The sequence below is a fragment of the Hesperophylax consimilis genome, chromosome 3 (genome assembly GCF_061612785.1).
Source record: "Hesperophylax consimilis isolate HC1 chromosome 3, BYU_Hcon_1.0, whole genome shotgun sequence".
NCBI lineage: Eukaryota > Metazoa > Arthropoda > Insecta > Trichoptera > Limnephilidae > Hesperophylax > Hesperophylax consimilis.
In genome coordinates this window covers 7,413,143-7,440,179 of record NC_142838.1, presented here as the reverse complement: position 1 = coordinate 7,440,179, position 27,037 = coordinate 7,413,143, and the positions used below count along the sequence as shown (strand labels likewise).

The following is a 27,037-nucleotide window of genomic DNA, read 5'->3' as shown; positions in this document are numbered from 1 at the left end:
TAGTAAATAATTGTAGAAATGTATCATATATTTGTACAGCGCCTTTGAGGTGATTTTGCACAAAAGAGGCACTATAAAAATCATCCAAATATTATTGTTTATTATTATTAAAGTGGGGTCTCCTGCGACCGTTTCCACGAACAATACGTCAAACATTATATTATGTTTTGGTCCACATTCTGTCTCCTCACTTTGTTGAAACATTGGAGGGCGGTGGGTGTGGCCACACACATTTTATTTAGTGGTCTGTGGTGAAGATGTATCTACGCACCGCACACTTGACGTTTGATGCTTACTTAAAGTATTACGTAGTCGTTCAAAAATTTCAAGTTCTGTTGAGGAAGAGCTTACTTAGGCTTGCAGTTTTTAGAGAAAAGTTTGTAGATGCTTGCTACATCAGGTAGAAAACATAGATTAAGAGTTAGAATGTTCTTACTACCTCGAAATTTTAATAGATTTAAGGAATTAAGAATAGAATATCGATCTGGATTGGACAATTTCTTCCATGTCTCTGAAAATTATTTCGAAGAACTAATTTTATTTATAAGACACTCGCTGACGTGTACGTGTTGTTGGGGGTTATTCTTAGGAGATAAACATATGCCATAACGGACTTTTCTGTAGGCCTTTTTAAGATCTACAATTCCGTACTACATTATGTTGATGTATCTGATAAGTTTTGGCACCCGAAAATATTTTATTTACGACTTGATTACAAAACATTGACTTTTCTCTACTTTCTATAAAAATTTAGTATGCATGTATTATTCACATAAACCTTTCGGAAGAAATTATATACATGATAGTGAAAATCCTATCAAAATCCGTTGCGTAGATAAGAAGAACTAAGCGCACAAACAGACAGACGCGGATAGCGACTTTATTTTATACTATTTAGAGATGTGCAAAAAAATATTTCACCACAAATGTGAATTGGCATTACATTACGATTTAAAGCTAATCGTAAACAAGCTAAATGTATATTAAGAATTTCAAAAATACAATTATCATCCATTTCGACATTTTTTATTTACAATTTATTGAAATCTTAATTATTAAATTAAATAGCGATTTATGCTCAGGACTGACTGCACCGTGCGGTGGTTGTCAAAAATTGAAATAATCCCCTCCCCTGCATTCCCCTTTTCACCCGCGCGGAGAATGCTTTCCATCGGCTACGGAAAACACAAATTTTACTTCTGCAAACAAAATAGTGGACAGGAACGCCCCCATTTTGAATGTTTGAGGTAATTTTGTGGAAACAGTCGCAGGAGATGCCGCTTAAGTTTATAAATGTTTCTTTATGATTTTGTACACTACCCTTTTTTTTTTAAATATGTACCCAGTAAAAATCAGCAAGGAAAAGAAAGATTTATAGGCAATACGAGGTAAGGCGTATAGGAATGTGCTCAGTAAGAAAATTAGATTAGGAGAGACAAAGATAGGTTAGAATGAAGTTTGTAGGGAGATGATTATAAAAGAGTATACTATAGTACGGAACTTCAACATCCTCCCAATAGCAGCAGGGAGCGGGAGGCGAGAGCGGTGTGGTAAGCTACCAATGAACTCTAACGAACCACTAATAAATCACACCCTTTCCCCTCGTGGCAAGAGATGTGAATCTGCACACTGTTTGCAGTCTAGATATACATAGTTTCTTATTAGTAATAACAACTAATAACTTAATGTACAGGATGAAGTTTTACTTCATTTTATAATAATAAATACAACAACAGGAGGCTCACCTCATCAGGTAGTGGATAGAAGTGGTCCACAATATCGGGCACCGTGTCATCGGCCAGCAGGCGCGTGATGAGACGTGGCCAAAAGCCACATGGTGAGTAGGAAGCCAGCAGCAGGCGGCGCAGACATTTAAGCGGCATGGCGCGACCATGGGCCAGGCAGCCTGAAGTGGAGGGGCCGCATGGTACGGTCGTGGCAACTATTGTACCTGAGGTAGAACAAACTTATCAGTTTACTTGGACACATAAATTAATTAACATGAAACTTATTATTTCTACAAATGAAAGTTTCGAACCGTTTTTTTAAGAAATGAAATTTTCGTACTTCACATAAGACCAAAGATACTGTTGTGAATTTGAGGGGGTCACGTAGGGCGCCAATGTTGTGAATGGAGCTCCCCACGTTATGCGCTATTGTTAAGGAATGGGGGTTTACATAGGCTTCGGCAGTCAGCTTAGCGTAGAGATTTGAGAATTCTAATACATTCAGGAAGGGTCGGCAAACTGCCTTTAAGCGGGGGACTATCCAACAATCCAGACCACACTTCTCTCGTCAAATGAAACTCCAATTGGGATTAAAGATGGTTGTATTCATATGCAACAGGTACATTGTATGACATAAATGAGGACACAGTTAACATCCTAAATTATTTCCTGGCTGTTAGAATTGGACAATCTCTCTCGTATTTTGTTCTGGCTGGCAAGCTTGTTTATCAGGACATTACAAGAAAAGGCACATAATGAGGAAATGGTTAAATAATGTGCTTACATGAGTCGTTCCGGGTGATGCAATAGTTGAGAGACCTTGGCGGCGTTACTCACAGTTATGATGGAGTAATTACCATGATGTTGATCTTTTATACGCGCCATCGCGTGTGTATAGGACTTCAATGATGTAGCCGGCACTTCTCGTTCAAGACCGATTTAAAAGCAAAACAACCACACGTGTCGTTAAGTACGAAACTATTCCGTGAGCGTTTTCGTAGCGAACTGCCCACACATGGTGTCGAGACCAAGGTCGGACTCGTAGTGATGGCGGCCGATGATCGAGGCTGTTGAGTCAATCGTGTCTTGCGCCGAGCGAAGTGCGCAACTGCCAGTGGTACCAACTGTCTGCGTGTTAATTTTAGGTTCGCGGTTCTTTTGAATGTGTTAGGGAAATCTACTACGTGACAATACATACATACATAATCGTATTAACAGCTCAATTTAAGAGTAAATTAGGTCACCAGTGAAAACAAGTTTTGAATAAAACTAATAAAAAATATATACTCTTAGGACGGGTTGTTTCGGAGAATTTGAACAATTCATCAAATTTCAACGTTCATTTCCGGGTTCTGTGAAAGTCCTATTCAAGTTCTGTTATTATATCATTATAGGCTAGTTGCTTGACAGAACTGAAATAAAAACAGAACTTGAAAAAATCTTTCGCATAACGAGAAAATGAATGTTGAAATTTGATGAATTGTTCAAATTCTCCGAAACAACCCGTCCTTAGCCTTAGACTTTTAATTGTAAAAGACTATAGGATGGGTTGTTTCAGAGAATTTATCAAATTTTAACTTTTATTTTCGGCTTCTGTGAATGTCCTATTCATGTTCCGTTGTTATATCAGTATAGGCCAGTTACTTGACAGAACTGAAATAATAACAGATCTTGAAAAGAACTTTCACAGAACTTGAAAATTAACTTTGAAATTTGAAGAATTGTTCATATTCTCTGAAACTACCCGTCCTTAGTGTTTGAAAGATATAATTATAAAGAATATACCCGATGGTGCCAGTCCATCTGCAGTCTGATTGAGTATTGACAGCGGAGAAACCGCAATCTTCTTGTGACCTCTGGCCGTCCATCCCCGGGATTTCAGTGGAATCTGAGAAGACGTCAAATAGTACATAAATCAAGTTTTGAAGAGGTATGGAAGATTCTAGATAACAAGTACCTTGGCATGGCAGGTGTTGGAGATAACAAGTACCTTGACACAGCTATTCTGCCGTGGTAACTAAAACATAGTGTCAAACATAATTCCTCGAGACTCTCAAGAAGACACTGCATATTTATTTACCACGGCAGTATTGGAGTTAACAAATACCTTGATACAGCTATTGGAGATAACAAGTAAATGACAGAGCTATTGGAGATATAACTTGACACAGCTTATTGGAGATAACAAGTACCTTGATACAGTTATTGGAGATAAAAAGTACCTTGACACAGCTATTGGAGATGAAAAGTACCTTGACACAGCTATTGGAGGTGCTGTCCATAGGGGGTTCCAGAGCTGGCAGCAGAGGCGGAAGCAAGAGGGACCTCCCATCCCAGCTCAGAGCCAACTCAAACTTGTTTAGCAGGGACACCACATAGTCACGGCTGTCTCCGGCTCGCGAGGACTTGAACAGAAGCTGCATGTCTTCTAGACGCATCACCCCTGGAATTATTATAAAGAAAATCATTAGTCTTACTCTCTTACAAGGTTTTTGAAGGGATCGGAAAGAAGTCTCACATGAGAAAACTTTTAAAGATAGTTCCAGATAAGGCCGTCTGTACCAGTTTCTATTACAAACTTCTGTAGAAAATACTTGGACAATTTCAATTCACAAAAATATTTGAGCCATGCAATAGAAGTGATTTTAAAACAATTATTACCTGATCTGGCGAATGGATTGATTTCCCTGACAGTAACAACATGGGCCAGCATGTCACAAAGCCACTGCGGATCCAAAAAGTATAAATCTTTCAGCGTAGCATCATCATAATGCAGAAGAACACCTAAAACCAGACAATAATATTATTTTTCACAAACAGAGTGATAATATATGTGCATAGTTAAAACTACTCATTCTGGATAAATCAAGAATATTGTTGAAAAAGATAATATTAATAAATCTTAATGAAACATGAAACAGAACAAGACACAGAAAAATAAAAAGGTAACAGTCTCAACTGGGGATCGAACACAGGATCTCTGTCTTAACCACTCGACCTAATGGTTTGTCATGCGACTTTACTTAGGACGGGTTGTTTCGGAGAACTTGAACAATTCTTCAAATTTCAAAGTTAATTTTCAAGTTCTGTGAAAGATATTTTTAAGTTTTGTTTTTATTTCAGTTCTGTCAAGCAAATAGCCTATAATGATATAATAACAGAATTTGAATAGGACTTTCACAGAACCCGTAAATGAACGTTGAAATTTGATGAATTGTTAAAATTCTCCGAAACAACCCGTCCTAAATATATTCTCCTTAGAACCATGCTCGTGAACAGCAATAGTAAGAAAGAGAGTTAGAACTTAAGCATGATAAAACCATTTAGAGTAAATTTTCTTCAAGAGTCTTGCCATCTTGTTTGTTAATTTACATAATTATTATAATATGACGTTACCATTGTCATGTAAGAACATTGTTGCTTGGTGTAATTCTGCTTGGTCTCGAAAACTGCGATGAAATTTACTTTGCATAAACTGGGCAACCTGAAATAAAAATTTAAAGCATTAAAATAAAAACAGATAGTTACGTTGTTTGCAAAACCGCAGAATGATGAATTGAATTCATAAATTTGTACAGCTTTGAGTTATACTCACTTGAGATTTGAACTGTTCATGTGTGAGTACAGGATCGAGTCCCCTGGTTCTTCTGTCAGCAGCCAGGACTCCAACCGCATCCTCCAAAGCCAAGTATGAAGCAGGAACACGCTGCTCCAGTAGTAACTCCTTACTACCTAAAAGATTAGAAAACGTTGTGAGGCGGGTTAAGTCAGGGGCTGTAGAAAAGGATTTATAAATGATGGTTTTGAAGGGGCCCGGATTACATGAAGGAGGAAAAACGGATGCCTGCAGCTCGTTTTACAGACAAAGACAAGTCGAAGAAACAACCCGTTTTCATGAAGCCAATGTCAACTGTGAATGGGTGTAGCGCTCGGGTCTGTCGAGTTTCGCTTATATGAACCGGTGCACAGGAAATCAATGCTTCTAGCTCCTTAGAGCAGGCTCCTTTAAAATACCTGTAGAACAGACTCAACATGCCTACATTGCATCTGTGCATTAGAGATGGCAATCGGTCTGTTAACAATGGATTGATCAATTATTTTGAGGCTCCAGCCCAGAGTTGACTTCCAAATTCAATTGTTGGATTACTTAAGATTTGTACAAGTTATATATCACATTAACCTCTCAGACAAAGACATTTTTATTTTATATGTGTTCCTTTGAGAACTGTCAAAACGTGATAATTTTTGTGTTATTTACGAGTTTTGCTAAAAGCTTCATAACTCACGTTTTGGGAAACGTAGCCTCATTCTAAAAAATGTTTTGGAAAGATTATGAAATCCACTATCAAATTGTGTTGTTATACGTAAATATTTGCGTTTCTAAATATACATTTTATGAAAACGTCAAAAATATGTAAGAATCGCTTACCATTATTTCAAAGCCGTGAAAAATGTATTTTTCTAAGTATCATAAAGAAATAACACTTTATATATTGAAGAAATATAATTAAAAACTATTAGTCACCTCAAAATATTAACCGTCCAAACTAAAATATTTTTAATAAATTATTTAGAAACGCAATAAATTATGAACGAACAAGATGACAGATTCAATCGGCTTAGATAATGCACTTCTACGTTCCATAGATATTCTTGAATACAGACGCGTAGCGTTATTCATTATCGATACTCTGTTTTTTAAATCATGGCAATCCGTATACTAGTGATGTTTACGTGAAAAGACGTTCTAATGTCTTGACCGCTATTATCATATTTACGTCTTTTGACGTTCTAATGTTCTGAGTGGTTAATTCTCTAAAGGAATCCCAAAGGTGTCCCCTTAGAGAAAACTGTAAATTACTTAACAGTTTTTATACAGAACCAATTTTTGCTGGTTGAATTTGAGGTTACGTAACTCACCTGGTTGGCGCAGACTGAAGACAGTGTCGTACACCAGGTTGGCCAGGAGTCGGATGTTGTGCCGGGTGGCGCAACTGACCTCCACGCTATCCAGCACCCTCGGGAGGCCCCGCTTCTCCGGGTCGGCCACCGAGATGAAGCGCTCTCTGATGATGCGCTGAAGCTGCTCCGGAGAATGTTCACCCGACATGGACTGAAGAAAACCCAATATAATATTAACATCATGTAATTCAATACAGATGACATTGAAACCGACAGTATTAAGCCAAAATCATCTCAAATGCCTAGAACAGGGGGGGATAACTCTGATCGAAAATTGGAACCGTGAATATTGTGATGCCATATTATTGCCGAACTATATTGTTAGGAATGGGGGGATTATGTAGGGCGCCAGAGTTAGAGATGGAGCTCCCCTCGCTATAGCTCCATATGAGAATCTAATTTATTTAGGAAGGGTCGGCAAAAGCCTTTATACGGGGAACTTATCAACAATCCAGACATTACTTCTCTCGTCAAATGAAACTCCTATTGGGATGATAAATGGTTGTATTCACAGGCAACAGGTACATTGTATGACACAAACGAGGACACAGTTAACATCTTAAATTATTTCCTGGCTGTTAGAATTGAACAATCTCTCTCGTATTTTGTTCTGGTTGGCAAGCTTGTTTAACCGACATTACAAGAAAGGCACATAATGGGGAAATGGTTAAGTATGTAATAATAATGGTTAGGTAAAATGTTTACATGAGCTGTTTCGGGAGATGCAAGAGTTGAGTGACCCTGGTGGCGTTACTCACAGTCATGGTGAAGTAATAACCATGATGGTGCTCTTTTATACGCGCCATCGCGCGCATATCGGACTTCAATGATGTAGCCGGCATTTCTCGTTCAAGACCGGATTAATAGCAAAACAACCACACATGTCGTCAAGAACAAAGCTAGCGTTCGTGAGCATTTTCGTAGCAAGCTGCCCACACGTGTTGTTGGGACCAAAGCTAGATTCCGAGTAAGATGGCCGCCAGTGGTGGCCGAGGCCGTTGGGTATTAGCATGCCTTGCGCCGTGCGATGTGCGCAGCCGCTAGTGGTTGTCAACAGTCTCCGTCTAATTTTAGGTTCGCGGGTCTTTTGAATGCGTTAGGGAGATCTACTTCGTGACAATATCCACCAATGAAAAACCACCATTGGTGTTAAGTATTATAAGAAGGCTCTGAATGACAATTTTACTGTCTATAGATAGGTATATCTATGGTTTTTTAGGTCCAATTTTCATTTTGTATTTGTATTATGAATAACCTAACAATTTTGAATTTCTGTACCTGTACATACACATCTATTTTTCTGAAATTTCTTATTTAGCTGCAATATTATTGGGGATAAGAAATTGAGTAAATAAATAAATTCATAAATAAATATACAAATATAAATCTACCTCAACTGCAAAAATTAAGGCCTTAGATATTCAAACATAGAATCTTATTGACAACTCAAGTAAATTTGAAAGGTATTATAGCACTAAAAAAAGAATCAGACATTAAAATAGTATGAACTATTCAGCAAACCGGAGATATCTACCATACATTTTTGCCTCATGCAATAAAAAAAAGGTTTAATCATTGAAGGCAATATTAGGGACTCTCAAACGAAAAATTGAAACAGAAAAATCAGAAAAAGATTCGGTTGCATTCTAGGAATTGAAACCCAGGATCTCAGCCTTGCTGAGGCTTTGCTCTACCACTGAGCTAATTCAACCCTATCACGTTTTTTTCGTAACGCATATTTTTATCGGCAGCTATCTTTATGTATGATTGCAAGATTCTTCCCGAACTAAATGCAATAGAGATAGTGCCTTGGATAAATGTATTCATTTTTAATTGAATGTGTGACATCTATTGACTTTTCTACAAGTCTAGGATGAATATTATTATATGTATGCTAATATTTTCTACAATAATTAAATATTACAATTTGAGGTTTTAAATATTCCAAAAAAAAAAAAAAAACATTTAGTTCGAAGGACCTCTACATCCTGAACGGAATAAGGAGGTGAATTGAAGTTTAGCCTCGAAAAGGGATCTAACTGTCGTTTTGTCGAATATGAGATAATTCTTTATACTACTGCCATCTCTGGACAGTTTTAGTTAGCCATATTTCTGTCGATTTAAAGTTTTCCTATCAAGAAATACGGATCTCACAATCGTCCAAGATGGCGTCGCTTTTGGGTGTAGGTTTACGAAGTCTGACGAATTTCACAAACGCAAACGAAACATTTTTGAATGGAATGACAAGAGCATTTGACCCGAAATAGGTAATGCATGACATTAAAATCGGTTCCAAATACGGTAAGTACATTTAGTGGAAAACTAAAATAATTGATGAGAATCACAAGTGTGAAAATTTGTGGGGTTGGATTCTACTGTGATAAGAAAAATGGTATTGCTTACTTCAGCGACGGTGTCGTAGTGCGTACCCACGATGATGACAGGGGAGTTAGGAGCTCGCGCCTGGATGCTGACCAGCCAGTGCTGGATGCCCGCCAGCCCCGCCACGCCGTCAGGCACGCGCCATACCACCACGTACAGGGAGCGCCGCGACAGAAAGTACTGGTGCGTGGAGTAGTACCTGTACATGTGATCACGAAATTTGATTAGTCAAGTCAAAGTATTACACTCATGTTTGGAGATTCGGATCCGGCATAGCTAAACTCACATAAAAAAATATTTCAACTATCTATCGCGGTTTCTCACCAAGATGATACTAAAAGCGACTTAAAAAACCCTGGAATAAACTGCAAACACATTATCACATTGAATTTATTTCAATTGCGTTTGGAGAAAAATATTTTAATGCTCTGCTTCGAAAGTTGAAGAACCAAGAGGAATCAAACAAATTTCAAATACTTATGGCCAATAACGGATGCTGCGAGGCTCTCCATAACATTGCCCCAAGAAGAAAGAACATAACACGGCTTAACACCATAATAAAATCATATTCAAATGGAAAATTGATGATTCATATTTCTTGAATCGTCTTCATTAGTCATTCGTGGCTCTCATTTTAGTAGTTTTGATGAACTAGGCTCCTCCACTACCTTTAAATATCACCGCCCACAATTCAATGGGTAAAATTCACAGAGGAACATCCACTACAATCACTACGAAGAAAGTTCACTGCCCAAATTTCAGCTAACTAACCTTCCAAAAACACATTTCCAAATAATGGCAAATAATTTTTCTGCAGTGAATGTTCCACCGTGAAATATGGATGATGAATTTTCTGAAGGGAATTTCCGGACACCAATGCTCTTGCGGATAATGCTAGAATTTTTAGCTCAGAATTGTCAAAAAAATTACTTAAAATATAAATTAAATTGTACTGACTCCTTTTGCCCCCCAAAGTCCCAGGTCCTAAAGATAACAGGTCCGTGGGAGCGCTGGGCACTACGGGAGGGGTGGCGGTCGTACACCCAGTCCCCAATGTCCACACCCACCGTGGACATGTTGGTCCCACGTGACGTTTTCGTGTTCACATTCTTGTTGCCCATGCGCTTCGCCCAGTGCTGAAGAAAGACATTGGACATTAATAAATCATCATCAAGCACATATAAAAAATTGATGGAAACCTGATGTTCAATTACTCCTTAGATAAATTTTTGCTTGCTAACAATGTGTATGTAAGTACAATAAATGCGATGTTTAATATTGCAAAAAACAATGTCTAACAACATGTATTGCAAAACTTGTAACGGAAGTAAGAAATCACATCTAACTAATTGATTATAATAAGAACTGAAAATATATGTAAAGTACGTACGTAAGAATACAAATTAGAGTTGTAACAAACCTCTGGCCCTCTTCTACGATGAGCTGGAGCACTCTCTTGCCTCAATCTCTCCAGTAAACTGGTCTTGCCTATGCCTTGTATTCCTACAACCATCAGCTTCATGCGGGCATAGGGCTTAGCATCTTCAAGAACTGACTTCAGATAACCTAAAAAAATATTTTTATATCAATTACTTACTTTCCATAGCGTACAAAAAACAAAAAAAAAAATAATGCCTTAATTTTCTCAATTCCATCTCTGTACAAATACTATCCGAGAAACCGGGAGAAAAATACACTTATTTATAGAGATGTGCCGATCATGACTTTCGCCGACTAGCCGATTAGTCGGTTGTAATAAGACCGACTAGTCGGCTAAGCCGATTACGGTTTCGGGGATAGTTCTAGGTACCCTGAAATGTCGCGCATGGCCAAAGTGTACCTCTGCTGTCCCGCAAGTTCTGTTTACAGTGAGAAGCTGTTCTCAGAGGCCGGAAACATATATATGAAACAAAAAGAAATCGATTGCTACCAGAAAGGGCAGAAGCTTTAGTCTTCTTACATCATAATTTACCCTTAATTAAAAAATATAAGTAAGTTATAAAAAATATAAGGAGATTATGATATTTTTGGTTGTCACAATTGTGACTTTGATTTGATTAGATTATGTAGGTATGGTTATAAGAAATATGTTTTTTTCATTTTTTTTTGTTTTTATCAAACAGTTCATGTTTGGAATTTTTAGATATATATATACATAATATATACATATATTTCTGTGCATCTTGTACATACAATCTTGATTTAATACATATAACTGAGTTTGTTAATTTAAAAAATCTACTTTTTATTTTAATAATAAGAAATACTTATAAATGTTCATTGAAGATAAGAAGATATTATGTTGTTTTTTATGTTAGATACTAATTTTGTTCAATAAATGTCATAATTATGTTTTCTTTACAAGCAAGTAATTTTAAAAACTGATTACCAAAGGAAAGATTGCTTTACATTTTTTAATGTATAATACTGATTATAAAAAAAAATATATATTTAATCAAGGTTTTTATTTCATGTAGTTCCCCCGCATTCATATTATTGAGAAATACATACAACGTAAGAAGCCGGATAGTCGGCGCTCTTTGCCGATTAGTCGCCGACTAATCGCCGACTACAATAGTGGCCGGATAGTCGGCTTTACCGACTAGTCGCCGACTAGTCGGAACATCTCTACTTATTTACCTATAATATCCATGGTTTTGTACTTCTTGGACTCAATCATGGATCTGAGAGGCTCTTGTAAGGAACATCCATTTGTATTCAAATTCCATAATCGACTCAAAAGTCCCATTTGAGGGGGTAATTCACAGATATCTAGAAAAAAAAAAAAACATAATGCTATTTTGTTACTGATATATTATGGCAGAGTAGCTACCCCGAAGAGAGTTGGGAAGGTACCAATAATAATAAAATATATTTTATGATGTATCCTGATAATGGCAACATAGGTCGAATCTATTTACAAATTTAACATAGCACTCTTTTTAGGGTGAATTGCCTAATACAAACATTTACAAATTTAAAGGACACAAAACCAGGGGGATATAACTCCGATCGAAAATTGGTTGTTTGATATTTTGATCTCGAACTACGCCATTGTCGTATAGTTTTGGCGGATTTGAATATATATTGTTTATCCAATATGAGCGAGATGTTTGTGACTCATATTTCTCAATTGGAAGCAAAAGGCCGAGTGGTTCGTTATGATTACGCGTTGCCAACGCTTAATCTTGACATCTCCAACACAAAATTCGACATGTATTTGCAACCAAAAACAGGTAATAATCTCTTTTTGTTTTGTTCTTAATTTGCTAATTTGTAATAGCCTTAATTAAACTTCATTGCAGAAATGAATCTGTTTTCTTTTTCAGGCCCGTGTTCATTATAGGAATGTGCATATTGTGAGGCCATACTGGATCGTAATTATATCATGCTAGGTAGGATTCCATCGTTCTACTTTATTCATATGATTTAATTGTCTCGCTTAACATATAACTGAGTTTTTCATTTTCCTGTTGTGAGGTAATATTTCGACATTTCAAGCATTTTTATTTTTAAAATATTTTAGGCTAATAAGTAGGCTCCGAATGAGAATTATATTGTCTATGGTCGCACCCTTTTTTGAGTTTCCTCTATCCTCGTCGATGGTGTGTGAAATAGTATTGTCGCAAGCATAAAATTTGTCTAAATATTGGCATATCTTTGGATAGCGGACCAGTTTGTTTCATACAAAAAGCCCGAAGATATCGATCTAGTGAGTAGTTTATTTATGCACAAAAACAAAGAGTAGGAAAAGAGTTTCGTTGTCCATAGTTTCTTTTTTGATAATATATTTAATAATTATATACAAAGGAAGTCTAAATTATATTGTGACTATTTAAATTTTATTCATAATATATATTAATTCATGATAGAGAATAAGTATAGTAATGAAAAATTACCTGTATTTCCACTGACATTCAGCACAGAGAGATTGGATAATTCGTGAATAGCAGGAGGTATTGATTTGAGAATGTTGTTAGAGACATCGAGCATGGAGAGGTTTGGGAAAATCAGTCTTGTTCGAACTACAGGGACTAAGTTCTGTAAAAAAGGTTATTGGAGCACGTAATCATTATTATGCCACACAAGTCATTTCATGTAAATGCAGAGATTTATGTTATTGATCTTAGAATTATTGTAGTTTAAAAATGAAACTAAAAACAGTATGCTTAAATCATTGCTTTTGTTTACCCAATCATCATCATCATCTGCAGAATCCCTGCCGTTGGCAGATGAACGATCAATAGCTGAACCCCTTTCTCCTCCGTCTAGCAGCTCTCCACCATCATCATCAGTAGTGAGCTGGATCCGCGACAAAAGATTGTCAGCTAGCACCTGTAAAACATTAAATTGAGTTAAATAACATAAAACAAGAATGTGTTCAATCAACTAACATCATTAGCTATTTAGTATTGGCATTAAAAATTCCCAAAGTTACCAAGGTTCTCAATCCATCCAGTCTGAGATGTCTCCTAGCGGGGCACAGGGCTGCCAAGACAGCCTTCCTTACACCTCCGGCTGATCGGGCCCTCGACCTGGGGGCCCCTCCACCACTGCCCGGGCAGTAGCACCACAGGTGGGCCTGCTCTAGTGGGCCCCAGCTGTCAACCTGGAACGAACATATTTATGTTTATTAGGGGTCGATAATTGTATCATACATGTCCAGAATTATGCCAGCATTTTCAATAAAATTCACATTTACGTAAAATTGAAAGAACACTCGGACTCCGAAATCTTTAGATACCGTGTCGCCGACACATAAAAGATCTTTTAATTCAATTAACTCTATCGAATAATACGCCATATATAATTAGTAAAGAGAATTACATGCTGATATAGTAACAGATCCTGAAACACATCTAAAGAAACATCTATCTCTTCACCCAGAGCCACCAAATGAGGAAATGACCACCACCAAGGAACTACCTCAGTATTTACGTTGTCCCCCCTCCACTGTTCACCGGATGGAATTTGAACTTTCAATGGCCGAAACTAACAGCCAATCACAGCAAAGCAGCATAATTATGAGTTCAAAATAACCATTTCTGATAGCGTCAGACTAAATTACGGGAAATTGGTCATAATTATGACCGGGAAATAAATATCAATATCAAAAAATGACTATACGCTAAAGTAATAACCTGAAAACTTATACAAATCTATTTTACAGTATATAGTTTTCGAAATCAAATGTAGATGGTAATTTTTCGCTTATTTTGAACGTCAGTGTGCCAAATTTCATCAGTCTCGGAATAATAGATTTAAAAAAAAAAACAAACCCTCGCTGGGACACTTTTCTTAAATATCTGGGGGTCAAAGCTAGAAATGATCGTCAGTTTTGATAAATTGATTTTGGTACCAGAAAGTATTTTATAACGTCCCTTTTTTTAATGCATTGAATACCTTCATCAGGTGCTCAAGATTGTCAAAATAGTGTAGGTTCACTATAGTGAGTGAAGAAGAGGTTGTGGGTACACTTGAGAGCTGTAATAAACAAAAAATATTAATTCTTCTTATCTAACTCAAAATCTAAAAATATGCTTTGTAAAAATAAATTAAAAAAACCCACCGAATCATATTTAAGTGGAAGTTTGAATGTAGGAACAGCCCACGCAAAAAGTCTCGGATTTTTTTTGCTGGTTTAAAATTATTTGGCCAAAGTGAGACGAGCAAATGATGCTATGGCAAGTAGGAAACCAGTTTCCCTTTCTCCCCGTTGCGTCAATCCATTTTTCTTTCCTTTGGAAATCTGAATTAATTTAAGATTCTACAAATATAATTTACGACACATAAAAACTGAGATATGCAGGATGTCTGGGGGATATTTTACCTAACAAAAATAAATAATCACTTTTCATGTGAAAACCGCACAAGAGTAATTGCTCCTCAAGTGTATGTAAAGTTTCCTTACTCAGCTTACTTCTTGATATGCACAAATTATTTAAATAACACTTTGTTTCAACTTAATTGCTACAAGAAACAACTATTTACGCTGGGAGATGGTAAAAGATGCATTTAAAAATTCCTTTTTTCCAATCAAAGTTCATAGGTAAAAATATTTTCTATTTGAAAAGAAAAACATTGCCCGTTTTCTACCACCATCAGCGTCTTTAACAATAATTATTAACAAAAACAGTACATTTAAAAAAAAATTGCATTACAAAATATCGATAGTCTGTATTAAAACGCAATCGCGTTCCATCACTAACTTTGATGTACCGGCCATGATAGCTTCGCAGCCAGCGTACGGGGGCTTACGTCAATAATCTCCCTCTGTCTCCTTGTATTCTAATGTCTTTGGGCGGGCCCTACCATATAACCTGTGCTGTTTTCGAACAGGGCGAGTCTGAAATCAGTTCTTTACTTTATGATCCTAAAATGTTACATAAAAAAAATATTTTCATGATTCCAATATCCCGTGGAGTCTGCATAGCAAGACATAATAATGGGCTTAATCTGGAGGTATATGGTAAGGAAGGAGTGATGAGAAAATGAAAGAGAGGTGGAAGGTGGAAGGATCAGACCAGGCACAATAAGGATAAAAGTACCTGCGGCAGGCTGGGCCAGCAGGTGATCTGATTGTGGCTCAGGTCCAGCTGCCTGACGCTATTGGGGTAGCTGGTGAGGTGGGACATGGTGCGCAGGGTGTTGTAGGCCAGGCACAGGCGCTGCAGGCGGGGCGCCAGGCAGGGCAGGCCCGCCGGCACCGAGGCCAGCTGGTTGTGCGCCAGGTTGAGGGAAGTCAGACGCGAGCGCCGGGCAGAGGGTGGGGGGGAGGGAGGCCGTTCGGCTACGCGCAAGCCACGGGTCCAAAGGTGATGGCGACGCAGCTCTTGTTGTCTATAGAAACAAATAAACTAATAAAATTACAGCAAAAACAGCAATTAGATTTCCGTATTTGCTCATATTGAATTCATCCAGCAAGGAGTTTGTGCCAGGAAAGATGTAGGGGTCGTTGTATTTTTCATGTCTTCCCGAGCAAGAAAATACAATGTACCATGACAACAACAACGATGTTGAGATTCATAATGCTATATTATTAGACTTAACTTTTAATGTTGACGTTGGTAGGTTGTTTTTATTTTATGACTTTGGCATTTTTAGCATTAGGTCACAGATTTAGAAAAATCATCAGCCCTCACAAAAGACAAAATGCATAAATATTATTTTCCGATTTCACTCACACCACTCCATCTGCCTTCTTACACCCAGACATGGACTCCTCATCTAAGGTTCCATCCCCGCTGAAGCTGTCCCTGTTGGATTCAGATCCACTCCGGCTGACACGGTCCACAGACCAGCTCCTCCTCTGGACTCCTGAACCTCCCGACGAGTGTACCGAATTCGCAGACAGGTGCCCTGATGATGTGGAAGAAGGAAGTCGAGAGTCAGAGGGGCTGGTTGGGGAGAGGATATTTGAAGCTTCTTCTGCTAAGGAAACCTGAAGATATAAAAAAAAATTTTACTATTAAATTTATGGGAAATTATTCTTTATAAGCCCCTGCAGACGAGAGACATTTGTCGGGGAGACAGTCAAAGGTATAAAAATCCTTTACGGTATGTGGAGTTGCCATGGAGGTGTGCACACAAGAGACTTTTTAGTTGGAAGACTTAGTTGCGGTTGCCGCCAACCACAACTTCTGCTGCTGAACGATTATATCTAAAATCTTTGGAGATTGTTCTGAATTCAAATTTTACTATATATTTACTGTATTTTTCTGTACACACTGCAAGTTAATTCTTTCTTCAATATGCGAGTTTAACAAAAGCTTCGGCTGTGGTAAATAACAAAGAACGAAAAAAACGTTTACCAATACAATACGCATTCTCAAGTTTAAAACCAAACCGCTCTATGTGGCGCTCACGATAAGATTTAACTTACATGTTCAGGCCTGGTGGGCAGGTCCCTGAGCAGGTTAAGCGAGGCGTTGAGGTCGCGCAGGCGGGGCGCTCTCCACATGGCGTATGGCAGTTTCCTCAGCTTGTTGTTGGACACGTCCAGAGTGGTTAGCGCCGGCAGCGAAAACAGAGGGTCAGGCAGTTGTTCCAGCCTATTTTCCTGGAATATTCAATTTTAAGACGTAGCTAAGAAATTGTTGTACAGAAATATAGTTTTCACTCTATTGCAAAAAGACAATTTCAATTTAAAACTAAAATCTTAGGAAAATTTACCTGAAGATATATCTCTTCCAGAAAAGGTGCGGTGTAATACTCCTCAGGGTTGAGCTGGTGGCTGTTGGATCGCCGACTTCTCCTTCCTCGGATTGGAGCATGTTCCTCGACCACATCTTCTGCATCCAGATTCGTGGGGAGACGTTCGAGCTTGTTCTGAGCTACATTCAGATACCTAAAAAAAAAACAATGATTAATGAAAATAAAACAAATAATTATCGAAGAAAGCAATATCTTTGTGGCTTCACATTATAGTTAAAATGAAATATTAATTTGTTTTAAACAACTTCAATATACAATTTGTAAACTAGTTTCGATTATAACTAATCCTCTTCAGGTCCGTAATAATATAAACTAACATAAGTACAGACATTTACGTTTACAAAGTGCTAACAATATGAGAGAAAGAGAAAAAATATATTAGCGGGGGACAGAACATCAGAGCATGGTAGGTAGAGTAGAGGGGTGGGAGGAGGGAAGGGGTTCCATGGGGATAATTTTTAACTTTTGGATAATTCCTTTTGTTTGTTTGTTCAAAATCTTAAATCTCTGAAAGTTCTTCTCCGATTGCTTCGAAATTTTGACACAATGTTGCATTCGAATATGCGCATGTTTTTATATACCTATATTATATAGACGTTACCTGTGACAGGTAAAAACATGCTTTTTTGAAAAACAGCAAAATCTGTTGGATCTAAAAGCGACACGCGCTATTGTTTCTCTTTCTACACAGACAGACTGAGCCACAGCAACGCTGTTAAATTTCTCCCCATGCAATCTCTACCTATCTCCCACCTCTCTACCTATCACGCTTTGATGTTCTGTCTCCCTCTAATATATTTTTTCTTTCGCTCTTCTTATTCTTAACTCTTTATATACATAGTGTAAATGTCTGTACTTAAGTTAGTTAATATTATTACCGTCCTGAAGAAGGTTAAATATAACCGAAACTAGTTGACTATTTGTAAAATTGTATAATAAAGTGGTTTAAAACAAAGGAATTTTTAATTTAAATTAAAACAAATAACATCAGGAAACAGAGCACAATCATATTTTTTTCAACAATCCCATCTTCTTTTATAATAAATGATTAAAAAGTATGAATGGCAAAGACAGGTCACTGAATAACTAAATTCGTTAATGTACATTATTCAAAAAAAGGGGATTACTATTAAATAGTGTTTCACTTGCTTGTTTTCTTTTGTAGTGGTACGCCACTACTCGAGTCGGACGGTGTCGGGTACTACTTAGTACACAGTAGTACCTAGACTGTGGTAGAACCTACTGGACACTTCGGCCGTTGCCTAGAGGTCAAGCCGGATGGTACCTGAAGCTACCGCACTATTCCTACAGGCACTGGGCGACAGCTAGAATCTTCAGCGTTAAGGGTGGCAACATACTGTAGCGATAGTAACTAGAATGTTCGAGAACTTTATTAGGTGCAACTTGAATCGTATTGAAACCTACTAGCGAACACCGTAGGTACTGCCCATCTACCTACCCACTGGATGATTCTCGATGAATTCGCATCTTATATAAGCGATAGCGGGAAGGTACCCAGGCAGTCTACTACTTACATATCTTTAATGCGCTAATCAAAACAACTTAATTCTTTCACGCCGCGATTACTTAAATAATCCTTGCTGTGTCTGTTGTGATTAATTACTTGTGTGATGATAAAATATTGGTTAATTTTTTTTTTTTTTTTTTTTTTTTTTTAAATATTGCTTAAATTTATTCACGGCTGTTTTATCCCGGCAACAGAATAAATCTATTATAAAATATTACATAGTTTAATTTTAACACCGAACACATCTTCAACCTTTGCAACTCTTTAATACATAATATTTATTTATATCATCGGAATGCGGTGTTAAGATCCATGGCATTCAGTACCCATTCTAGCAAATATTAATTAACCCTTAGAAGAGGGCTAATATTTTGTAAATATCTCAAAGTCAAATATAATATTGAAAATTATATTTGAAATTATTGACAGGCATCTACATTGTCAACGTTTTACTTAGGAATTATCATGGACAATATTGAAATTCGTTAAAAACTTTTAAAACCTATCTCTATACAATGCACATTACAGTGCATCTGAAGGTAGTCACGATTTCCTGAACTGCTATTGTGGTTTTTTTGCTATTGGGTTTTGGGGTGTTATGTCGTGTTGCGCTAACTCCTTCTTTAGCCAACGTTTCGGACAGCATTGCAGTGTCCATCATCAGGGCAGATGTGTTATTACGAAACGTTGGCTAAAGAAGGAGTTAGCGCAACACGGCATAATACCCCAAAAACCAATAGCAAAAATACTTTTGGCCGTGAAAATCTTAAATCATATTTGCTATTGTGGTTGGTCGTATCCTAAGGGTTAAGGGTAAGCAAAAGCCTACCTCAGACTAGTCATCTGAAGTATTTCCAGAGGAATGGAGGTGAGAGCATTGCCAGAGATGTCGATTCTGGTGACAGCATGAAGGGCCACAGCTTTCCCTCGCGGAGAAGTCTTCAGGCGGGGGTTCACATGCAAAGCAGCCTCTTGGATCCATGTCATTCTGGAAAAGACAACAAATGTAAATGATACTGATAACACAAATATGTATTAGGTATGCATGAGTTTTTACCTATATAAAAGCACTGCAAAATTATAGAGTTAAGAAGAAAGGCAGAGCGGCCTTTTTCATCCAAAACTTAAAATTGGATTTGAAGTTAAAATCCTTAACCAAACTGATAAATTATATTTTTAATCGAAAGTTATAGCAGATATCTAGTATGGATATGTATTACTTTATTGATTTCTGTTTAAAAATTTATAAAAATAAAAATGTTAATGTTCGTTTGTTCAAAATCTTAAATCTCCGAAAGTTCTTCAGCGATTGCTTTAAAATTTTGACATAACATTGCATTCGAATACGCGTATAATGTGTTTTTATACCTATATTATATAGATGTCACCTGTGACAGGTGAAACATGCTTTTTTGAAAAACATCGTCATCTGTTGGACGTAAAAGCCATACGCACTATTGTTTCTCTATCTACCGTTTTCGTGAGAAATCACCTCAAGGGTGCTGTACAAATATATTTCTAAATAAATAATACAAGAACTACTGACTTAAACTAGTGACTTATCTCTAAGACTTATATCTAGTGACTTACGACTAATGCCTATAACTGTATTATATATAATTATCCATTTGAGCGATCGCATTAATAATTGAAAAACGATCGAGCGATCATGATTCCCGAGCGTTCGATTTGAAAATTTCAACCCACATTAAAAAAAACCATACCTCCGAATTTATTACACAGTAGGTATATATTTTTAACGGAGTATATTCAGGAGTGGTCTTTAGTGGTCGTAGTCTTAAGCAGCTAAAAACGATTCAATCAATCACCCATGAGACACTTAAACACCTTGTGATTGGTCGGCAGGTTCTGACAGCACTTTAACTTCTACCTCACGGGTTTGCCGGGCGCGTGCATTAAGAATGAGGCCAATTTTGTACTGCGCATATTCAAACACGTGTCACTAGTGCAGTTTACAAAATATTTCAAATAATTCATGTGTTTTGGAAATCCTTCTAAATATTTAAAAGGGTTTTGTGTATTCATACAGACCCAAGTGGGATTGACCTTACAATTAACAGACAAAACCGAGGTACATATGATGTAACGTGTACACCATCAGATTTTGATCGTTGTGACGGGCTTTGAAAAATGCAAACATAGAAAATTATTTGAACTATGAAACATTTTTACAAGAATATTTGTAAAAAAAAGTACTGGTATTTAATTTAGAAGATTCATAATAAAAAAAATAAAAATAAAATTGACTGGAATTCCTTATTAAGAATGAAACACTACAAGTAAGTAAGCGGAAAATGTTGCTAGTTTTGTAAGAAGGACTTCTTAGCCAGCAGAGGAATTGAACTCACAACGCCAGGGTGGGAACCAAAAGCGATGCCAACTCAGCCAATGACTGTATGACAGTAATGTTCCACTTTCCCTTAAAATTTGTTTATGTACAAAGTAAGCAATATGATAAGATAGATTATTGCTTAATAACCCACTTACTGCTAACTAATTATGATGTGTGTAAAATTGGAGCCATATAAATAAAAGCTAGTTGCAACTTTCGTATAATTATTACATAGTTTAACATTTTCTGCATCAAAAAGATCACACAAACGTATGGTTTCGACAGCATAAAACCAAATAAAAATGGGTCCCATGCAAAGAGTATGGATACTAGAGAGACAGCATGTGAAGTGTGCCCGCGCGCTCCAAGTGTGAATTTTGTGGAATTTTACGGAGACGGCTGACATTAGCTTTTACACCTCGGTCGCGTATTGAGCTCCTAGTAAAACGTTGATAAAACATAGAAAAATGGTCATCTGCGCCGTAAAATTGTGTAAAAGCAATTCTGTGAAGAAAATTAAGAAGAAAGACGGTCTTACCTTTCACATGTAAGTATTTAAACAACCTTTATTTTTTATTAATTACAACACACGTTTATAATGAGTTGTCTTGTATGGTGACCTGATAAATCATCACATCGACGATTCAACACAAATTTTAAAAGTGGTATAAAGTCATGGAAAGTGATGAAACAAAAACTTTACTAACTGGGTTAAGTAGGTTAGGTTAGGTTTTTTTCCTTCGTTTTTAATGACTTTATAATGTACTTTTAAAATGTGTGTTGAATTTTTGATGAGTTGATTTATCAGGGAACCGTCTGTATATATACCTAGGTCGTACTTTAAATCCTAGTTTTGTGAACAATCGCGCATGTGCGCGCGTCAGTAAGACGAGATGTGTGTCACTATTTTAGGTTTTCGATAAATAACTCTTAAAAGTTCGTATTACAAAAAAAAAATTGTCTTTACTTGCATTAATGTAGATTTAGTAAACCTCTACAATAGATCCAGAGTTTTTTTGTAGGACGCACCATTAAAGAGTTATCCAGCGGAAACCTAAAATTGTGATTCAAAACAGGTGATACCGACGCGCGCGCATGCGCAATTTGTCAGAAAACCTCGATTTTTAAGTACGATCTAGGTACAGATAGTTCAAACTATATAATCAGTATATTGTTACGTAAAAGCCCCATTGGCGTATATAATGTAATATTATTTATTCTTATTGAAGGTTTCCAAAAGACTCTAATAGAAAAAGAAGTTGGGTTGATGCCTTGAATCGGAATGATGACTGGTTCCCAAACAACACAAGCCGCGTTTGTTCCCATCACTTTTCGCTAGATTGTTTTTATTCAACTCCGAAAGGATTCATAAAATTGCACAGACATGTGGTACCTTCATTTTCTATTGACCAGGTAATGAATGTTTTATTGAAATAACGCTCTCAAAGTATTCAGAAATGAGCTGGTTATAGGTTCAGAGTTAATTTTTTTCTTTTCAGACGGCAACTGATGCAATTCCGGCAGCCCATAAGAGACCACATGAGTCATACGATGAATTGGGGGATACTCCTCGTAAAAAAAAAATTCGATCAGAAGCAAGGAAGTGGAAAACGCTCTTCATGGAACGCAAGAAAGAATTGAAAAATTTGAAAGCGTCACGTAGGCGATATTTAAAAAAAATTGCAACTTTGGAGGTAATTTTAAAGAGTTTGCAACAAGCTAGACATGTCAATGAAAATCAATTTACGGATTTAGAATCAATTTCTGTCAACAGTAAAGAGCTTTACAATCGACAGCTCCAGAGTAAAGGAAAACCGACAAAAATAAAATATTCACCAGCCCTCAGATCGTTTGCTCTCACTCTACACTTTTACTCACCAAAAGCTTACGATTACGTCCGAAAAAGTTTTAATACATGTTTGCCACACGCCAGGACCCTTGGGAAGTGGTACCAGAGTATTGATGGCCAGGCTGGATTCACAGCGGAAGCATTTCGTGCTTTGAAGATGAAAGCTGAAGCTTCGAGCAAAAAAATAATTTGCGGACTTGTGATCGACGAAATGGCGATAAGGACTAAGGTAGAATTTGATGGCACTGATTACCACGGATTTGTTGACATGGGCACTAAGTTAGACGGTGATTGTCTAACAAGGGCTAAAGAAGCCTTTGTATTAATGGTTGTAGCAATCAATGATAGTTGGAAGCTGCCTGTTGGTTTTTTTTTAGTAAACGGAATTTCTGGGGAGCAAAGAGCGAATTTAGTATCAACATGTTTGGAAAAGATTCATCTTTCGGGTATTGAAACAGTGTCGCTAACGTTTGATGGGTGTCCGGCGAACATTTCTATGGCCAAAATCCTAGGCTGTTCGTTTGATCCCACAAATTTAAAAACTAACTTCGCTCATCCTTCTACTAAGGAAGATGTTTGCATATTCTTGGATGCCTGCCACATGGTCAAGTTGGTTCGAAATGCTTTTCAATCCAAAAAAGTGATAATTGACTCAAATAAGACTGAAGCCAAATGGAATCATTTGGAAAGCTTGAATCAAATTCAAAATGAAAAAATCCTACATTTTGCTAATAAATTAAGGCCAATACACATAAATTTTCATAATCAAAAAATGAAGGTTAAATTGGCAACACAGTTGTTTAGTGAGAGCGTTGCTGATTCCTTAATTTTGTGCCAAAGTTATTTGAATTTGCCCGAATTTAGAGATGTTAACGGAACTGTTCGATTTTTAAAAATTATAAATGATTTATTCGACGTTCTTAATTCAAGAAATTTGAAACAATTGGGTTTTAAAAAACCTTTAAACCCTGATAATTTTAATAATCACCTTGTTTTTTTAAAAAAATCCAAAGAATACATTATGTCACTTAAGTTCAACGATGGGCAACATGCTATTTTATCCAATAGAAAAACTGGGTTTATTGGATTCTGTGTAGACATAGAGAGCACAATAACAATGTACAATAATCTAGTAATTAAAAAAAAGATGCTTAATTTTTTACCACTCTATAAGTGCAGTCAAGACCACATAGAACTTTTCTTTGGGAATATTCGTTCTCACGGCGGATGCAATAATAATCCGACAAGTCGCCAATTTAAAGGCATTTATAAAAAAACCTTGTTGCACATGGAACTGCGTGATTCTTTCAGCGGTAATTGCATTCCTTTAGATAACATATCTGTATTAACTAGTTCATCGGCAATAAAAACTATAAATCAATCTTCAAATAGGCGTACGGTGGAGGATGAAGAAAGTGTTTCGGAGGATTTCGACAAATTTGATATGAATTTTGTTTTTAATCCCGTTAATATTTCCTCGGATTCTGACCGACAGATCATAACTTACATTGGAGGATATGTTGTCAGATCCTTATGCAAAAAAATTATCTGCGAAACTTGTATCAACTCTCTATATTCAGTAGAAAAATCGTTCCAACATGTATTAATTGCACTTAAAGATAAAGGAGGTCTTGTCTATCCTTCTGATGATGTAATCGCAATTTGTTTGAAGACTGAATCAATCATTAAGACGATGTTGTCTGAAAGTGGGGGTAAAATGCTTCTTTCAAAATACAACAAAGCGACCATTCTCAGTAAAGCTTTGAAAGCATTCATAGGTATTCCAATATTTAAGTCCTTGGAAGACCACATGTATGAACAGTTTCCAACATCGAACCATCTCATTAATTTATTGAAAGCAGTAGTAGAAAAATATATTGACATAAGAATTCATTATATTAGTAAACAGTACGATCACATACCCGCCAAAAAGCGACAATTGTACAATAAGTTATTGCATTTCAAGGGACAGTAGGTTAACAGATTTTGGTTTTAAGTGATTTTTTAATCTTTTGCACGCGGCCGTATCAACTGTTGTTACGGCAAAAAGTCTATACTCACACGCGGCCGTATCAACAGTTGATACGGAAACTTTGACGGCCGATATTCCAGCGCTCTTTCGTCATTAATGTATTTCTTGCTCGCTTGGACATTCGTAGAACTATCACGATGCTGACATCTACAAGTATTTCTCAAAAATAAAATTGTATTTCATAAAAAAAGATCCATAATCAAGTGCGCCTCTTCGCGCCTTTGAGTGCTTTAGTTCACAATTTTGTCAACGGATGGCGTTAGTACTAGTATGTTATCTGCGCTTGCGCGCGCCGAGTTGATCTGTGGAATCTGCGCCGATAACATTCTGTGTTCTGCTGTAATATTGAATTATTACGAAAAATTCAAATTAATTTGTTCACTTCAGAAATCATTTTTTTTTTGATTTCTTGTGTTTCGTCTAGCAAATTCAATTTCACTGTATCCACGAGTGACCATATTGTGCCGATTGCGCGTATTTTTTAACATTTTACTGTGTTACAAAACTGAGTTATTGACTTTACTATATACTTTATTAATTTAAATATATTTTGTTATATATATGTATTAGTTATATATTACTAAAGTGCGTGTTATTTTCGTGTTTTATATACTATTTCAAAATTTATTAGGAAACGTTCACAAGTTTTTAGTTTTTTAATTCATTTGATTTTTCGGATAAAAAATGGCCCATAGTTTGGAAGATGATGAAATTGAAAATATATTGAACGTTTTGGATTCTGATTATGAAATGTCCGAAGATGAATTTGAACCTTCGGAACTTTCAGATACAGAAACTCAAGCGAATGAGTCTGTAAGTGAAGAAGTGCTACACTCCTGGGTGTCTGGACCTCATATTCCAATAGTACACGAATTTGATGATTTTCAATCCGGCGTTTCTGTACAATTTAACGAAAATTCAACAGAAAGTGATTTTTTTGAACATTTTTTAAATCGCTCGATTATGAATGAAATTGTTCGAGAAACAAACGACTACCATACTTTTCTTCTCATTTCAAAGGAATTTGGTGCGAAGTCACGAATTCATAAGTGGAAGGACACAAGTATTGAAGAAATGTATCTATTTTTTGCAATAACCATGCTTATGACAAGAAACGAACATTTGACTATTGAAGAGTATTGGAGTACAAATATATTTCTAAGTTCCCCTATTTTTGGCCAGATCATGAGTAGAGACCGATATCAATTGTTGTTGCAAAATTTACATTTCTGTGACTCAAATTCGCTTCCTATAGATCGTCTTTATAAAATAAGGTTAGTTTTAAATCACACCCGGACACTATTTAAGGAGTCTGTGATACCTTATGAAGACCTATGTATAGATGAAAGTATCATTGTTTTCAAGGGTAGGCTAATTTTTAAGCAATATATTCCATCAAAACGACATCGCTTTGGAATCAAAATGTTTGTTTTGTGTGATGTGAAAACTGGATACATTCTAGATTTCATAATTTACTGCGGAGAAGGCACGGAAATTACAGATGAACAAAACTTGGGAATAACCGGCGCTGTTGTTACTACACTCCTAACTGATTATTTTGGCAAAGGGCACAATTTATGGTGTGACAATTGGTACTCAAGTCCAAATTTATTCAATTTTTTGCATTCGAAAAAAACAAATGCCTGTGGGACGGTAAAAAAGAACCGGAAGGAAATGCCAAAATTTATTAAACTGAAAAAAGGCGAATTTGAGTCAAAAAGCCGCGGTCCCCTTTTAGCATTAAAATGGTGTGATAAAAGGGATGTACATATGCTAACTACCTTGCACGATAACTCATTTAAGGAAACCAGTAAAATAAATCACCAAACTAAACAACCCATTCGCAAGCCTGCCTGTGTCATTGATTACAATAAATCTATGGGAGCTGTTGACAAAAGCGACATGATGCTGAGCAGTTTATCCTGTATGAGGAAGACCATAAAATGGTATAAAAAAGTATTTTTTCACATACTTGACCTATATTTATTGA

General features: G+C 36.6%; 1 protein-coding gene across 1 annotated transcript in view; it reads right to left on the bottom strand.

Moving 5' to 3' along the window:
• The window catches only part of Lrrk (Leucine-rich repeat kinase), a 99,968-nt gene that overhangs the window by 26,833 nt on the left and 46,098 nt on the right, over positions 1-27,037 (bottom strand). Inside the window, exons 13-31 of the mRNA XM_089647564.1 lie at positions 19,643-19,801; positions 17,244-17,418; positions 16,954-17,130; positions 16,256-16,512; positions 15,620-15,911; positions 13,510-13,680; positions 13,263-13,406; positions 12,971-13,112; positions 11,712-11,843; positions 10,492-10,637; positions 10,029-10,207; positions 9,093-9,270; positions 6,648-6,840; positions 5,323-5,459; positions 5,124-5,211; positions 4,389-4,511; positions 3,980-4,170; positions 3,513-3,615; positions 1,746-1,951 (exon numbers count right to left, since the gene is read on the bottom strand). Coding sequence (XP_089503690.1) covers positions 1,746-1,951; positions 3,513-3,615; positions 3,980-4,170; positions 4,389-4,511; positions 5,124-5,211; positions 5,323-5,459; positions 6,648-6,840; positions 9,093-9,270; positions 10,029-10,207; positions 10,492-10,637; positions 11,712-11,843; positions 12,971-13,112; positions 13,263-13,406; positions 13,510-13,680; positions 15,620-15,911; positions 16,256-16,512; positions 16,954-17,130; positions 17,244-17,418; positions 19,643-19,801 — 3,193 coding nt within the window. The remainder of the gene's footprint in view (positions 1-1,745; positions 1,952-3,512; positions 3,616-3,979; positions 4,171-4,388; positions 4,512-5,123; positions 5,212-5,322; positions 5,460-6,647; positions 6,841-9,092; positions 9,271-10,028; positions 10,208-10,491; positions 10,638-11,711; positions 11,844-12,970; positions 13,113-13,262; positions 13,407-13,509; positions 13,681-15,619; positions 15,912-16,255; positions 16,513-16,953; positions 17,131-17,243; positions 17,419-19,642; positions 19,802-27,037) is intronic.